This window comes from Lissotriton helveticus, chromosome 1_1 (genome assembly GCF_964261635.1).
Source record: "Lissotriton helveticus chromosome 1_1, aLisHel1.1, whole genome shotgun sequence".
Taxonomy (NCBI): Eukaryota; Metazoa; Chordata; class Amphibia; order Caudata; family Salamandridae; genus Lissotriton; species Lissotriton helveticus.
Window position 1 is genome coordinate 6,295,751 of NC_136057.1, and position 15,920 is coordinate 6,311,670.

Sequence of the window (15,920 nt, forward strand, 5' to 3'; positions counted from 1 at the left end):
TGATAAATATATAGATCCACAAATACATTGAAAGTATATAGATACATAAAGGAGGTAAGTATATTGGGCAGCATTTCTGGCCCTGGTCAGTCTCGAACAGGCAACTGCCATTGTCCTCTCTGCCCTTAGCCTCGACGCCCGGGCTGAGACGCCGTAACCCTGGCCTTTTAAAGCCCTAGTAATCAGATGACCCCTTCAGCCAATGGGAACCATAGCCCTAACACTACTTACTGAAGTCACTCCTATAACTTATTTAGGGTTGTGCTCTCTCAATCAAAAGTTTTTGGCTCAATGAACTATGCCTGCAGCAATAACTAGTCCATCTGTTGCATATGCGATGCATAAGTCTTCAAGTCGTCACAAAAGTGACACAACTATGGCGTAAAAGGGCGCAAGGGGCTTGTAAATCTGCCCCAAAGTTGCAAGAGCTCCCCTAATCAAGGGGGTGGGGGCGGGAGGGCTCCTCACAGTTCCTCGTTCCGCCCGCTCGCTCGCTCGCCTGCCACTGCAGCTCTCCTCCTCTCCGACCTCCGATGTGCGTCCTGTACCGGAACTCAGTAAACCTCCTCCTCCCTGGGCGAATTGTGGTCGATGATTAAACAGGTGCGGAATGGATGAATTTATGAGTTTCCTTATGCCACTACACCAACCCCACTGACATCAAATACAGTCCATGATGGCTGCCAAATTGTAGTGAGGCCAATTAAACTAGTGGTTACTCATGACAGCAAAATCTCCTGAATGAAGATCAAAACAATTTATGTTGACAGTTGTTGCGGTTAGTGTATGAAAACGAATAGGTTTACTGGGTAAAACAGGCTTCACTTACCTCTGAAGTGCCGTGCTCGTGTCCAGTCTAAATATGAACATAAAACAAATTCAACTAAGAGGAATCCAGAAATAATTTTGCATAACTTTACAAAAATGCAAAAAATACATTATTGAAATCTATAAATTCTTTCTCAAGTATCAAAATAGACAAAATATCTGCTTTGTGTTTTACTGTTTTATTAAAAAGTAAGAGCTGGATAGGCATTGCTTATTATATCAAAATTGAAATCCTTATGTTTTTCAAACCAACATTCAATTGACTGCCAGTGTTTATGGGAATGCCATTGGCCAGGTGTATGATGCTAGCAAGGTTTTGATGTGACTCACAATGCAATGAGAGGGTTGTAAAGAGGTGTTTTCCTACCTGAAATTAATTTTAGATAGAAGAGAGCTAAGAAATTGAGTGAATCTAGGTTGGCCCATCCTTAGGTTTATGTCTAGGGTTACATCACTCAATGTGAGCTGTCCCTGTTCACCAGCGCTTTCGACTGCTTTTTAGGTCGAGCCTAAGCAGCACATCTGGGAGGCATGCTGGCCCTACACTGTGGGTTATAAGTTGCTTCTGATTGGCTGCCTCGATCGACCTTCTAAAATGCCTGCTTACCAGTGGCTAAATACTCCCTCATAATCCGGCCCTTCTGCCTCTTGTTTACGTTTAACTAGGCAACATATATTTGAATGCACCGTTGGCCTTATGTACTCATGTGATGCAATAATAATCAATGAAATGGGGGCACTAAAGTATAGGAGGTGCATTTATTGTGTATTTTGATATATACATGTGTGTGCAAGTTAATCTTTTCCATTTTAGGGATAACTGGATTGCCGTCAATATCTTCTAAAGGCTTAGATTGGATGGGAGGGGTGGGCTATAATGCATTTTAATGCAGTGCATTCGCAAGGGACTAGAAAAGAATGAACCATGTGTTAGTGATATGTTTATAAACGTGACCTTTGGTCATTTTGTTAAATAAAGGGTATTCACATATAAGAGTACAGTATGAATTGATTAACTCTCCTTAGTATTGATTTATTCACAGGATTATGTGTGTTGCAGAATTAAAATGCCTTTGGGGTAAATGGATCACTGACATAATATCGACGACACAAATATCGAGATACACAAATATCGAGTCAAAAATATCGATTGACAAAATATCGACTCCCTATTTCAAACAGGTAAGTACCAAAATATCGACTCCAAAATATCGACTTACAAAAATATAGACTGTCAAAATATCGATTTTTTAAAATGTCTTAAAAGTAAGTTAAAACTAATATAGTAATAAATATATTTAATATAAACTTAGAAATAATTATTAAAAAAATATAATTTTAATAAATAATTTATATAATTAAAAAAATTATATCACCAAAAATTACACACACACATATATATATATATATATATATATATATATATATATATATATATATTTAAACATATTATTAAATAAACATATATAACATTTTAGAAAATGTTTAAAATTTATTGTTACAACTATAGTGAGTTCAACATTAGCAAAAGTGTTGGATAGCGTAGAGGTAAAATTTACTACTCCCACTCCAGTGGGTGCAACAGTAGGGAAAGCGCTGGATAGCGTAGAGGTTAAAATTACTATTCCCACTCCAGGGATGTATGACGTTACAACGCATACTTTTACAACGCCTACCATTACAACAAAACTTTTACAACGCAAAAACTTTTACAACGCATACATTTACAACGCAAGATTTTACAACGCATATACCTTTACAACGCATACCATTACAACATAAGTATTGGTAAGTATATAATAATTTTTTGAATATAAATTAATAAAAAATATTATAATATAATTTAATATAATTTAATTTTATTAAATAAATGTAATTTAAATGTAATTTTACTTTATTTTTACAAAGTACCCCTGTACCCCAAAAACCCAAAACTGACCCTGAACCCTAAAAATACCCCTTTACCCATAAACTGAAAACTGACCCTGAACCCTAAAAATACCCCTTTACCCGAAAACTGAAAACTGACCCTGAACCCTAAAAATACCCCTTTACCCAAAAACTGAAAACTGACCCTGAACCCTAAAAATACCCCTTTACCTACAAACTGAAAACTGACCCTGAACCCTAAAAATACCCCTTTACCCCAAAAACTGAAAACTGACCCTGAACCCTAAAAATACCCCTTTACCCAAAAACTGAAAACTGACCCTGAACCCTAAAAATACCCCTTTACCTACAAACTGAAAACTGACCCTGAACCCTAAAAATACCCCTTTACCCCAAAAACTGAAAACTGACCCTGAACCCTAAAAATACCCCTTTACCCAAAAACTGAAAACTGACCCTGAACCCTAAAAATACCCCTTTACCTACAAACTGAAAACTGACCCTGAACCCTAAAAATACCCCTTTACCCCAAAAACTGAAAACTGACCCTGAACCCTAAAAATACCCCTTTACCCAAAAACTGAAAACTGACCCTGAACCCTAAAAATACCCCTTTACCCAAAAACTGAAAACTGACCCTGAACCCTAAAAATACCCCTTTACCTACAAACTGAAAACTGACCCTGAACCCTAAAAATACCCCTTTACCCCAAAAACTGAAAACTGACCCTGAACACTAAAAATACCCCTTTACCCAAAAACTGAAAACTGACCCTGAACCCTAAAAATACCCCTTTACCCAAAAACTGACAACTGACCCTGAACCCTAAAATTAAAATATTTATCAATTAATCAATTATAATTAATTACCAATAATATTTTAATTAATTACCAATTAATAATTAATTAACAATTAATTTTTTAAAAATATCAATAAATAAATTAACATATTTAATTAATTATAATTAAATTACTTCCCACCCTATTCCCCTATAAACCCACAACCCGCTACAGAAAATAAATTACTAAAATTAAAATATTTATCAATTAATCAATTATAATTAATTACCAATTATATTTTAATTAATTACCAATTAATAATTAAATAACAATTAATTCTAAATTATTATCAATAAATAAATTAACATATTTAATTAATTATAATTAAATTACTTCCCACCCTATTCCCCTATAAACCCACAACCCGCTACAGAAAATAAATTACTAAAATTAAAATATTTATCAATTAATCAATTATAATTAATTACCAATTATATTTTAATTAATTACCAATTAATAATTAATTAACAATTAATTCTAAATATATATCAATAAATAAATTAACATATTTAATTAATTAGAATTAAATTACTTCCCACCCTATTCCCCTATAAACCCACAACCCGCTACAGACTTATATTACACAAAAAATAAAAATTATTATTACCTTACCTTAAATTCGATATTTTTGTTGTCTATATTATGTCTAGTCGATATTATGTCCATTCTATATTTTTGATTCGATATTATGTCCATTCTATTCGATATTAATTTTCTCTAGTCGATATTTTTGTTGTCTATATTATGTCTAGTCGATATTATGTCCATTCTATATTTTTTACTCGATATTCTGTCCAGTCGAAATAATTGACTCGATATTATGACTGTACACCGGGGTAAATTGCTTGGTTAGCGTGACTGTGGGCCTTAAGCTTTGAGACATTTAACATTGAACGTGAAAGTTGTTTTCGACATGTTTTTCTTAATTGCAGGTGTGGACCAAAGCATTCTTAGCTGGTACAAGGCGCATTGCATCCTTGAGATAGTAAGGCGAGGAAGAACTGACAAGGTCAATTAAATGTAATGAAGAACAAAGGGAATGCTACCAGTTGTGATATCTGTTGAAGGGAGGAATCCAAGGACACCTCAGAAACAGAGATTGGAAGACGGGAGTATCGTACCAGGAGCGGAGACCCTCAAACTAGAATAAAACGCTCAATGATTGGAGGTCAGGCTGCTCAAACCTCCCGTGTGTTTTTTATTAGTGAACTGACCTCAGAGTTAGTCAGATGTCCCTTAGACTTGGAGCGGTACAGAACTCTCCGGACACTTCTGATTGTGTGGCTTAATGCTATACATGATACTTTGCTTACAGAAATTCTACTGAGGTTCTGATGCGGACACCTTTCTTGCTTCCCTGATTGAATAGAGTTTCCTCTATTGTTAGTTTAGTTCAGAGTTTGGTAGATGTTGCAAATCTTGTCCATGTATGGGAGAAGGATTGAAACCCTTCATCCACTCATCATATTCTTTTCCTTATATTCTGTGTTGCTGTAACAAGAATCTGTTTATGTTCTTTGCTGTTGAGGACCAATATTTTAGGCCGTTTTGGTCTTCTTTGATAATACTATACTTTTTTAGTATTTGTTTTGCGAATGATTTACATTAGTCTGACTCTAAGTTTGTAATAAATCTTTTTCAACTTCAAGATACAGACTCTTACTTTTAATGTGTGGTCAAATTGATCACAAAGTCTAAAAGAGTCAACATTGTCATTAACCCCGTTTCCTCTCAGGCTAAAAAAAGGTTTGCTTTGCCAAAGCGCCGGGACACCCTTTGGGGTAGCCGTGCGCTCAAAAAGTACGGCCTTAACATAACATAACATAACAGGTCTGACCAAGGTAAATTGGAACGATCGGCCCAGAGTATTGTCAGATGGTAGCACACCGTGGACGGTGTGTACCTGAAGTACAGGGGTTAGAATAGTGTTACTTTAGAATACTTTAGACTCAATCTTAGTCCCAGATGTCCATGTTTCGACTCGAAGAGTTACGTGAAAACGCTTTATGCTTAGTTTGCAGTTTGACAGAATTGTGTGGTGTCTTACAGAGATGGCATGGAATATTTGTTTGATGGTGTGTGGTTTTGTGGGAAACTTGACAAAATGACATCTGATATCCAGGGGGCTATGTTATATTATGGGGAGGGGACTTTAATTTATGGTTGTGCCCCATTGCTGATGACAAGGTTTGTGGACTAATGGACTCTGATTCCTGTAATCTCTCACAGTTTGACCACAATTTATGTGGCGATAGTTTGAATAGGTTGTTAAAGCCCACAACCTTATACTTAGCTGTGACCTATTTGCCAAGGAAAACCTGAATCAGGCCTCATTCGCTGGTTGGGGAAATGGTTCCCTGATTGATTTTGGGAGGGGAAAATGTTTACGTTGCGGATCTTAAGGACTCATCTAAGCGACCATTCCCCCCTTGTTCTAGGCCTCACCCTAGGGTTCTCTTCAGTCTCATCTAATGAGAGTACCTGCCAAATTGAATATAGAAGAAACAGGGGCAGATGTTGTAAGTAGAGGAACGTTGAACCCCATGCTTTACTAGCTATGCTTGTCGAGAACCAGACGGAGCAGCTAGAGAAATGCTGCAGTGTTGAACCAGACCCAGGATTGGTATTGGGGGCTTAGATGGAATTTGTAAAGGGGCATCGACGCAATTATCATTACCATCACCTACGCAACAATATGCACCAAATGTAATAAATCATTTGACAAGACAAGCACTTGGGCACTTAGGGGCATATTTGCAAGTCCCTATCACCACACGAATGTCACTTTTAGTGACGTTCCTGTGGCGATATGTGCTTTGCCTTATTTACAAGGCATCTTTAAGCCACTTAACGTGGCTTCATTCTGACTTGTAAATAAGGCTCCCTTTCATGCTGTACTTAGCGTGAAAGGGGCGGGCAATGGATGTTCCGGTGGGCAGATTAAATAGGAGGCTGCGCCAAAATTAAGACCAGGGAAAACTGGTCTTAAACAGGCAAAACAAGGAGAAATGCTTTTTTTCTTCTCGTTTTTGCTTTTTCCATGTGTGCTGCGTTGTGCAGCACACACTGAAACAGCTAAAGCCCATTGGTTGTTTATGTGCAGGAAGGTGACCGTTCCTACACATAAACAATCCTCCCCTGCACACAGGCACCCTTGCACGTTGGCGCTCATCAGCTAAATTTTGCGCCAGCAGAGGGAAAACTTAGGGCTGCACCATAATGTTGTAAATATGGTGCAGCCCTGGGTTTCAGAAGTGGCGGGGCATGGCGTTAAGCCAAGGAGGCTAACGCCGCACTCCGCCACTTCGTTCTAAATATGCCCTTTAGTTCTCAAAAGTCTTCTGAGGGTCCCAGCTTAAATTAATACGTGTAGAAAGTTCTACAATTTAGAAAGAGCTAATCGATGCTCACAATTTTGGAAGATAGTTAATGCACCCTTCTTCACAAATATGTCCACCACTGGTATAGATGTGACCATCCCTGAGCATATTTGGGTCAAGCACTTAAAAAACACTATCAGCCTGATTCATCAACGGGCCGTTTTGCGAGCCCCTAATAGCGATTCATAGCGAATCGCTATTGAGGACTCGCAAAACGGTATTCATGTAGGAATTGCTAAATAAATAGCGATTCCTACACATTCCTTATTTGCGAGTAGCAATTTGCTACTCGCAAATAAGATAGCGATTTTAAGGGTGCCAGGGGTGTCCAAAGGACACCCTGTAGCACCCCTTAAATGCACATTTGAACAGGTGTTGCGCACACACATGTCCAAAGGACATGTGTGTGTGTAACATGCAAAAGAAAAAAATGCACTAAAGTGCTTTTTACACTATTTTCGCAATTTACCACCAAGTCAGACTTGGTGGTAAATTGAGACCAAATATTGCGATTTCGCTATTTCTAATTGGTTGATGAATTGCATTTAAGGAATCTCTATTAGAGATTCCTTAAATCCAATTCCTCGCAAATATGCGATTTCGGTAATAGTGATTTTTGCATTTGGGATGATGAATCCCAAATGCAAAAATCGCACTCGCAAAGGGCCAGATTCTCAGAATCTGGCCCTTTGCGAGCGCAAATCAGCTTGATGAATCAGGCTGTATGACTCTAAAGAGCAGGAATATGCCGAGCATAATCCCTTAGGGGGTGTGTTAAACTCAGAGCCCGAAAAGAAGAACTGATAACATTCATTGGGGGTGTCAACTCTGTTTTAAAAAAGATGCCCTGATAACAAAGCGCCAGGACCAGATGGGGTCACAGTTGATCTTTTTAACCCCTCCCATGCTGATGACGAGCTCAGCTCGTCATCAGCCTCGGTGCTCATGTGCTGATGACAGCGCGTCATGGCCGTTAGAACGCTCACATGCGGGGATAATTCCCCTGCTGTGCTGAGCGTTCTAAGGAACGGGCGTGGACATGACGAGCACAGCTCGTCATCAGCACACGAGCACCGTGACTGATGACGTGCTGAGCTCGTCATCAGCACCGGGGCGCTGTGCGCGCTGCCCCGCCCCCCAGCACAGCAGGGAAATGTGCCACGCAGCCAAGGGGTTAAGGATAACTTGGCCTTATGGTCCCAGCACTGGTGAATGTGCTTCGTAGCCTGGTTCGGGTCCATCTCCCTGAATACTAATCTTGGGCATTTTTATGCCAATATTTAAAAAGGGGGACAGGAGTGACCCCAAAGTTACCGCCCTATATCTTTAATTGACTCAACAGCCAAGGTACTGGGTAGAGTATTGTTGAATCAACTTTGAAACATGGGCGAATGAGAAGTGCATTTTAACAACTGCACAACATGGATTCAGACGGGCCAAGGGACTATTGATCAGTGCTTGAATTTGATTCTTATCATTAGTAAATATCTGGCTGCCAAAGAAGGATGCCTCTTCTTGGCATTTATGGACCGCAGTGCAGCTTTTGATAATGTGCCAATCCACCATCAGCTTTCGGTCAAATGGGAATGGCACCCTGTAAATTAATATTAGGAAGGGGGTTGGACAAGGATGTGCGTTGGCCCCCTTCCTTTTTAGCCTTTACATTAATGAATTAGAGTGAGTTCTGATGGATGCAGCTGCGGATCCCCCTGGATGGGGTCTTGGCATTTACCTGGACTCATGTATGTAGACGACTGCGTGCTCATGACAAGAATGGAGGGGCCTCTAGAAGCTTTTATGTCTAATCTAGGTCTATCCACCAATAAAACTAAATCTTTTGCCGCATCCGGAGTAGGTTAATTCTATTCCATTTGGTGGGACTGTCCTCAACTGCGTATCTACATTCACCTACTAGTGGGTTCCATTTGGTAGCGCGAGCACGTGCCAGCATCCGAGGACAGTGAGCGTGACTCGATTCAAACAAGCTGCAGCCTCCTTGTTCAAATTTTATGCTAAGGTAGGCCCCATGCCGTTAGATGCAGCAACTGCTATTTATAAAGCAAGACCAGTTTCAGTCGCCACCAATGGCCCTGGGGTTTGGGGACACATTCATTACTCCCAACTTCAAATCAGTGAAAACTATTTCTTATCACTCCAATGTAGTTTTTCTTCTATAATAGCTAAAGAGAAATTGGGTTTGCGGTATTTGGGAGATGCCGTAAGGACAGCACCCACCATGCTGTGGCTTTCAGTATGGCATAGGACTGAAGCAGAGCTGACTTAGGCAATCGTCACTGGTTGCATGAAGCTGCAGAAGCACATAAAATTAAATGGTAGGTATATATAAAAAATGAGCTGAGAGCCATGAAGAGACCAGAACGATTTGAGAACTCACCCTGTATCACTCAGTCGGTGAGGTTACTGGTAAAAAAGGAATTCTTAAGGACTATAGTCGCATAGAGACTGGAGAATGAACCAAGGAAGAGATTGGTGGCATCATATCTTCCATTATGCACAGCACCTGGTATCGAGCCACACCATCAGAAGATAACACACCACCAAAGATTCTATCTTCTAAGATTTAGGCTTGGTCTGGCTCACTTTTTGGTCTCCTTTCCCTCTAATGTGTACACTGAAAAAGATTTAATACCATGTCCTTGAACCTCCATAGTTCCTCCATCTCAAATGCATATGATTTATTTTGTGTTCTGTATAAAATCCAAAGATCTCAAATATTAAAACCCCTATTGAGATATCTTCAAGTAAGAAGATGGAAGGAGGCTATGGACTATTTGCAGTTGCTTCAAACAGGGGAAGTATGTGTCCCTGTTTATAAACGTATTGCCTCTGCTGTAAAACGTAGGACTGTAACTGGCAAATAGAGGTAATTAAGTTGCTTGTATAAATATTCTAATTTGGTACGAATGAACTGCGTAAGATTGTCTTTTAAATGTATGCACCTGATTTTAATAACATGCAATTTGCCATCCTGACTGTATTATTATAAGATGGCTTATTATTATTTGTTTATATTTTTTACAAAATGCTGAGTATGTATTAAAAGGTGCTTTTATGATTTGCTTCAATCTGAATAAAGTTCTTACCTATCTATCTTTCTTGTGGTGAAGTTGTTATCGGGCTCAACGTGGCCCAAGATCCCGGCATGATATAAAAAGTGTAGAAGACACTGTATTGTACTTGTCTGCTGAGGTTTTGTGGGGTTTGTTGTGAGACGTAGTTGACAACCCCAACTGAGATAGGGACGCTTTATTGGTGTAAAAGTGAGGTACACTTAGTGGGGCAGACCTTTGAGGAAAGCTGCGCTGATCAGGGTGATTTCGAGCAGGTTGAGGTTTCATTCGTATGTGTGTTGGTATTGACTGGGAAGTGCTGTTCTGGTCTATCTTGTGTGATTGCTTTCTGTTGATTTCTTTAGAGGAGCACACAATTTCATTGAATTGGAATTAGTTGTAAGCAGGTTGATGAAAGAGTGTGTTCGTGAAATTTTAAAGGAGGGTGAGCTGCTGCAAGAAGCGAGACTGTCGTTGCACTGAGCAGCGCTGGGATAGGTCAGTTGGTGTAAAGCTGCACTGTTATTGGTTGTTTACGTCACAAGGTGCCGCGCTGTTATTAGTTGACAATCTGGAATGAGATCTTTGAGCAAAACATTGATTTGGGTTGAAACGTATTATTTTTAAAGTTGTACAAGATTTATTGAGAGGAGATGTTCAGAAACCTCTAAGAGGGCGGAGAGAGGCCCTGCCTGTTAATTTATTTGGTGTTTTATATAGCGCAAACACGACCCACAATACTGTATCAGAGCGCTTTACATTTTCATATCTTTCAACTTAAAACAACACGATCGACATGGAAATGTATTAAACATAATCATCGTACAGCAAATTGCTAGAAACAGTTATGCTACAAGGTTCTAAATAATTATACATTGATTTGTAAGAGAAACATATATGATTTAACACTCATAAATCCAAGTCCAACATGAAGTTTAGGGGTCGAAGTCTGGTAGCTTGTATGTGAACTCGGAGGTTGTCTAATGTCTAGTCTGCTGAAATTATGGAAGAAATTTGCTCATAAAAAAGGATTCGTCTCCATTTTTGAAAGCAGCAATGGACGATATCCTTCTATTCCAGAGGTCATTATATGGCAATAAATGTAGGGCTGCCATCATGTATTTGGCTTGAATAATAGCACAAGATCACTGAGAAAGAAGATGCACTGGCATTTCCACATTATGGTACATTTAATCTGAGGATTATTAGAAATGTTTAAGGAGAATTTTAGTTGAACTGAAGCCACAACCTAGAGCGACACAATTTGAAGCACTTACTGATAGAGAGCATTCAGCTCATGCAAGAGAAAAAGAAAGATACCAGGGTTGAGTGAGAAAGGCAGTGCGCCCTTATACGGATGCAAGGTGGAATGCAGAACAGAAACGATGGAGAACAGGTATGATAGAAGGAGTGAAATGTTATCCATTATTAGAAAATGGAGAAGGGACCGAAAAGAAGAAGGACAAAATAAAGGAAGTTGGAGAAAGAACTGAGTATGGTGATAGTGATACTAGTGATAGTCGTCTAGATGCCTTGATATCAGAGCGACCACCTCCGTATATTGGGATTCGAAGAGAAGAAGGTGGGAGCAATGTTGCCAGAGGGAATACTAGATTGCCTACTTCACCAGTAAGTATGAGTCCTAATATGATAGGGGTCGTGTGCAGAAGGATCAAAGTGTGATGGGAACTATGACAGTGAATCAAAAAATCATGGAAGGAAATTCAGGGTCTTGAAGTCCTGGGACATCCACTGTTTGTAAAATCCCAGGTGCACTTCAAGTTCCTGTTACCATTGGTTTCTATATATAAACCTGTTTTTTGGGGGGGGGGGGGTGGCAAGATTCAAAACAGCAAGCATCAGAGGTTGTGCCCATGAGTGATTGTCACAGAATTAATTACTTTAAGCCCAACTAGTGCAGGTTCTCCTTGTGCTGCCAGTGCTAATACATCTTTATTTATTTTATTTATTTATAAAGTTTTATATAGAGCGAACTTGACCCAAGAGGGTATCAGAGCGCTTTACATTTAGGATTGTTATGTTTAAAGTTACATCAGATACAAGAGCATAGTAAAGTACAGTACACATAAACAATGTTGCAAGAATTCGTAGGAGGGAGGGAGGAAGGAGTCATAGCGGGGAGACGAGGAGGAACTGTGCCTAATGTCCGGTGGGTAGGTGACGGTCAAGGGGGAAACCAGGGCCAATGTTATGTTATATTATGTTATGTTAATAGCCTTTTATATAGCGCACATACACCCAGGGGCTTCATGGCGCTGACTAACAGAAAAACCCAGATGGACAAGGGGTTGAGCTTAGGCCAGGGAGAAAAGCCCGGTCTTAAGCTGTTTCCTGAACGCTAAAAGATCAGTACAGGAGCGAATCCCCAAAGGAAGGGAATTCCAGAGTTTGGATGCAAGGATAGAAAATCTGCGTCCGCCCTGGCGTTGCAGCTTAAAGGTTGGCGTGGCCAGAAGGTGAAGATTGGCAGATCGAAGATAGCGGTAAGGGGTATACCTAGACAGGAGGCTATTGATAAATTGAGGGCTACGAGCATGGAGAGACTTAAAGACAATACAGGCAGTTTTAAATTCTACTCGTTGGTGAAAGGGGAGCCAGTGGAGTTGTTTTAACAGGGGTCTGGCTGACTGCTGGTGGATCAGTCTGGCAGCTTGGTTCTGGACCAGTTGTAGACGTTTGCCAAGATACAGAGGAAGGCCCAGATAGATGGAATTGGCATAATCCAGGTGGGATAGTACCAACGCTATCACCACCTGGATCAGAGCCGACTGGGTCAGCATCCGACTGATTTTCTTTATCCTGCGGTGCTGGTAGAAGCAGGAGGATACCACCGTGCCCACCTGAGTCTTCAGTGATAGGTCTCTATCGATAACTACTCCCAGACTTTTAACTGATGTAGAGGGTATGGGTGGGAGACCTAATTCCGGGGACCAGTATTGGGGGCCCCAAAGTATTTGGCTTTTGCCGTTGAGAATTATTTCTGTCTTTCCAGGATTCAGTTTTAAATGATTGGCATCCATCCAGGAACGAATATGTAGCATGGTGTCCTGGAATTCCCTGATTGAGTCGGGAGAACTGTCAATAGTGAAGATGAGCTGAAGGTCGTCAGCGTAATTGAATGTGGCGACTTTGAACTTTCCCAGAGACTGGATCTGAGGGACAAGGTACAAATTAAACAGAAGAGGAGACAACGATGAGCCCTGAGGAACCCCACAGGTCGTCGGGATTTTAGGAGCAGTGAAAGGGGCCAGGCGAAACTCTTGAGTGCGGTCGCTAAGGAAAGACCTGATCCAATTTTAGGCAGAACTCCGGATGCCTGCCTGTTCGACACGGTCCAATAAGATGGCATGGTCGACGGTGTCGAACGCGGCAGACAGATCTAATAAGACCAGGGCCTGAAGTATTCCCTTGTCCGCATTGTCACGAAGAGAATCCATGACGGCGGTGATGACAGTCTCGGTGGAGTGGGCAGGCCGAAACCCAGCCTGGTGGGGATCCAGGGGCATATTACCAACGATTAGCGATATTTATCGCTAACTAGGCTTAGCAACAATTTTTTTATCGCTAAGCATCGCCGGAAATTATCGCTGAGATAACGTGCTATTAGCTACGTTCATCTCCAAAGCGATCATTTTTCCGGCGATAGCGTGAATATCGCTGAGAATACAGCGATATTCACGCATTAGCGACTAAATGTTCTTAGCCATGTTATCCACCTTCCATTGGATAACATGGCTAAGAACTGGTCTGGGCAGGTGTTAGTTTTTGGCGATATTCGCGCTTAGCATGAATATTGCCATCGCTAAGCCTGCCTTGCTAATAGGCGTTAGCGACTGCTTTCAGTCGCTAACAGGTTGGAAACGCCCACTTTGCATGTCATTAGCGATAATTATCGATAACATGCAAAGCGGGCCCCAAACCGCTCGCTATCGCCTACAAGCTGTCGCTAACTGCTGTTAGCGACAGCTTACTAATAGGGCAATAGAATCTTCGCCGCTTAGTGGCCGAAAACAGCCGCTAAAGCGGCGAAAATTGCCTATCGCCCCCTTGATAATATGCCCCCCAGGTAGTTGGAATCTTCAATAAAATTGGAGCGGTGAGTAGTGACATAAGCTTCAAGAATTTTAGCCAGGTAAGGAAGGAGAGAAATTGGCCTGTAGTTTGAAAGGACTGAGGGATCCACACCTGTTTTTTTTAGCAAGGGTACGATTACTGCCTCTTTGAAGGCCTTAGGGACTACACCCTGTGAAAGGGAGGCATTAAGAAGGGGCAGAATGGGGGCAGAGTGGACCGAGAGAATTTCCTTTAAAATATACGGGGGGCAACAATCCCTAGGGTAGCCAGATTTCACCCTTGTGATGAGGGTTTGTAAGGAGTCTGCATTGAGAGATGGAAAGTGATCAAAGGAGTGATCACTGCGAGTCAGAGGGGTGGTATTCAATTTGGGGGCAGTAACTGGAATGCTGGCTTTGATTATAGAGATTTTATCCCGGAAGTATAGGTTAAGGGAGTTACACAAGTCCTGGGTCACCGTTGGTTTGAGGAGAACTCTCTCCATGTTTTACAGCTTATTAACAATGGCAAAGATGTCCTTAGACTTATTTTCAGAGTGGATGATTGTATTTGAGAAAAAAAGTGCCTTGGCCTGGACAATAGCTTGCTTATAAGCAGTGCGAGCAGCTATATAAATAGATTTTGCCTGGGTCGTAATTTCTCCTCCACTTACGATCCCTTTTGTCAGATGTCTAGTTTTTTTGCCCTCAGGTCCTCAGAAAACCACTTCTGAGAGTCCGGACGGCGGCCGGTTCTGAATTTCTTCAGGCCAGCAACCAATGAGAGATATTCATTTCGGCCTGCTCAAGATCTGTATTGTCAGCAGGGATGGTGCTGGCGAAGTTGTCTAGGAAAGCTTGTTTTTTGAGAGTGCTCCATTTCCTGATAAGACCTCCAGCCATTGTCGGAGATTTACTATCGCTTGCCATGGAGATAGTAAATTTTATCAAAGAATGATCCGACCATATGCAAGGGCATATGATGGGAGTGGAGATGGTGAGGTTATTACTCCACACCTGATCAAGAATGCGACCTTTGACATGCGTGGCGGAGGTGATATGGTGGCAAACGTTGAGGCCCGAGAGAAGTTCCATGAGTTCAGCGGCCTGCGGGCCGCATAGCTCATCATTACACCAGTAGTTGAAATCACCGAGCAGGAGAATTTTCATGTAGTCTGTAACCACGGTAGCTAACTGTTCGCACAGAGAGAGGGGGAAAGAGGCCATATATTGGGGGGGTCTGTAAATAAGAGCGTAGATTAATGGGCCAGTCTTAGATTCAAGTTTAATGATTTGGGGCCCGATGTAGGTCGCAAATACCGGTCGGTAACGGACGATTTCGGCCGTTACCGACCGGTATTTACAAATGGAGATGTAGGGGCCCAAAAATTACAGATTCGGTATATTTACCGAATCGGTAAAGTTACCGAATCGGTAAAGTTACCGAATCGGTAAAATACCGATTCTGTAAATTTACCGATTCGGTAAATCAATATGTAGGTGGCACTGAAAACAATGCCACAGGCAAATACTGATTCGTTATTTACCATGTAATACTATTTACTATTACATGGTAAATAACGAATTCCTGTGTACATGCACATCTGTGCATGTACACCTGTGTCATGTGGCACACAGACATGCCCTAAGAGCATGTATGTGTGTCACATGGCACACAAGCCAGTAACAGGGGTGCAACAGGGTGTCAAAGTGACACCCTGTCCCCCTTGTAAAATCGGTAATTTTACTGATTCGGTAATTACCGAATCGGTATTTGCTATTGAATCCTATGGGCTTCAAGGCCCATAGGAATCAATGGCAAATACCGATTCGGTAAT

At 41.1% G+C, this 15,920-nt stretch overlaps 1 protein-coding gene across 3 annotated transcripts in view; it reads right to left on the reverse strand.

Annotated features, from left to right (window-relative positions):
* Window positions 1-15,920, reverse strand: part of LOC144808036 (butyrophilin subfamily 1 member A1-like) — a 193,333-nt gene that overhangs the window by 19,048 nt on the left and 158,365 nt on the right. For 2 of the 3 annotated variants that reach the window (XR_013606715.1, XM_078673598.1), the window contains exon 8: window positions 830-856. The exons of the other annotated variant lie outside the window; for it this stretch is intronic. Coding sequence is in view for 1 of the 2 variants with exons in the window: in XM_078673598.1 (XP_078529724.1) it covers window positions 830-856 (27 nt within the window). In the remaining variant the exon portion in view is untranslated. The remainder of the gene's footprint in view (window positions 1-829; window positions 857-15,920) is intronic. 3 annotated transcript variants of the gene reach the window in all.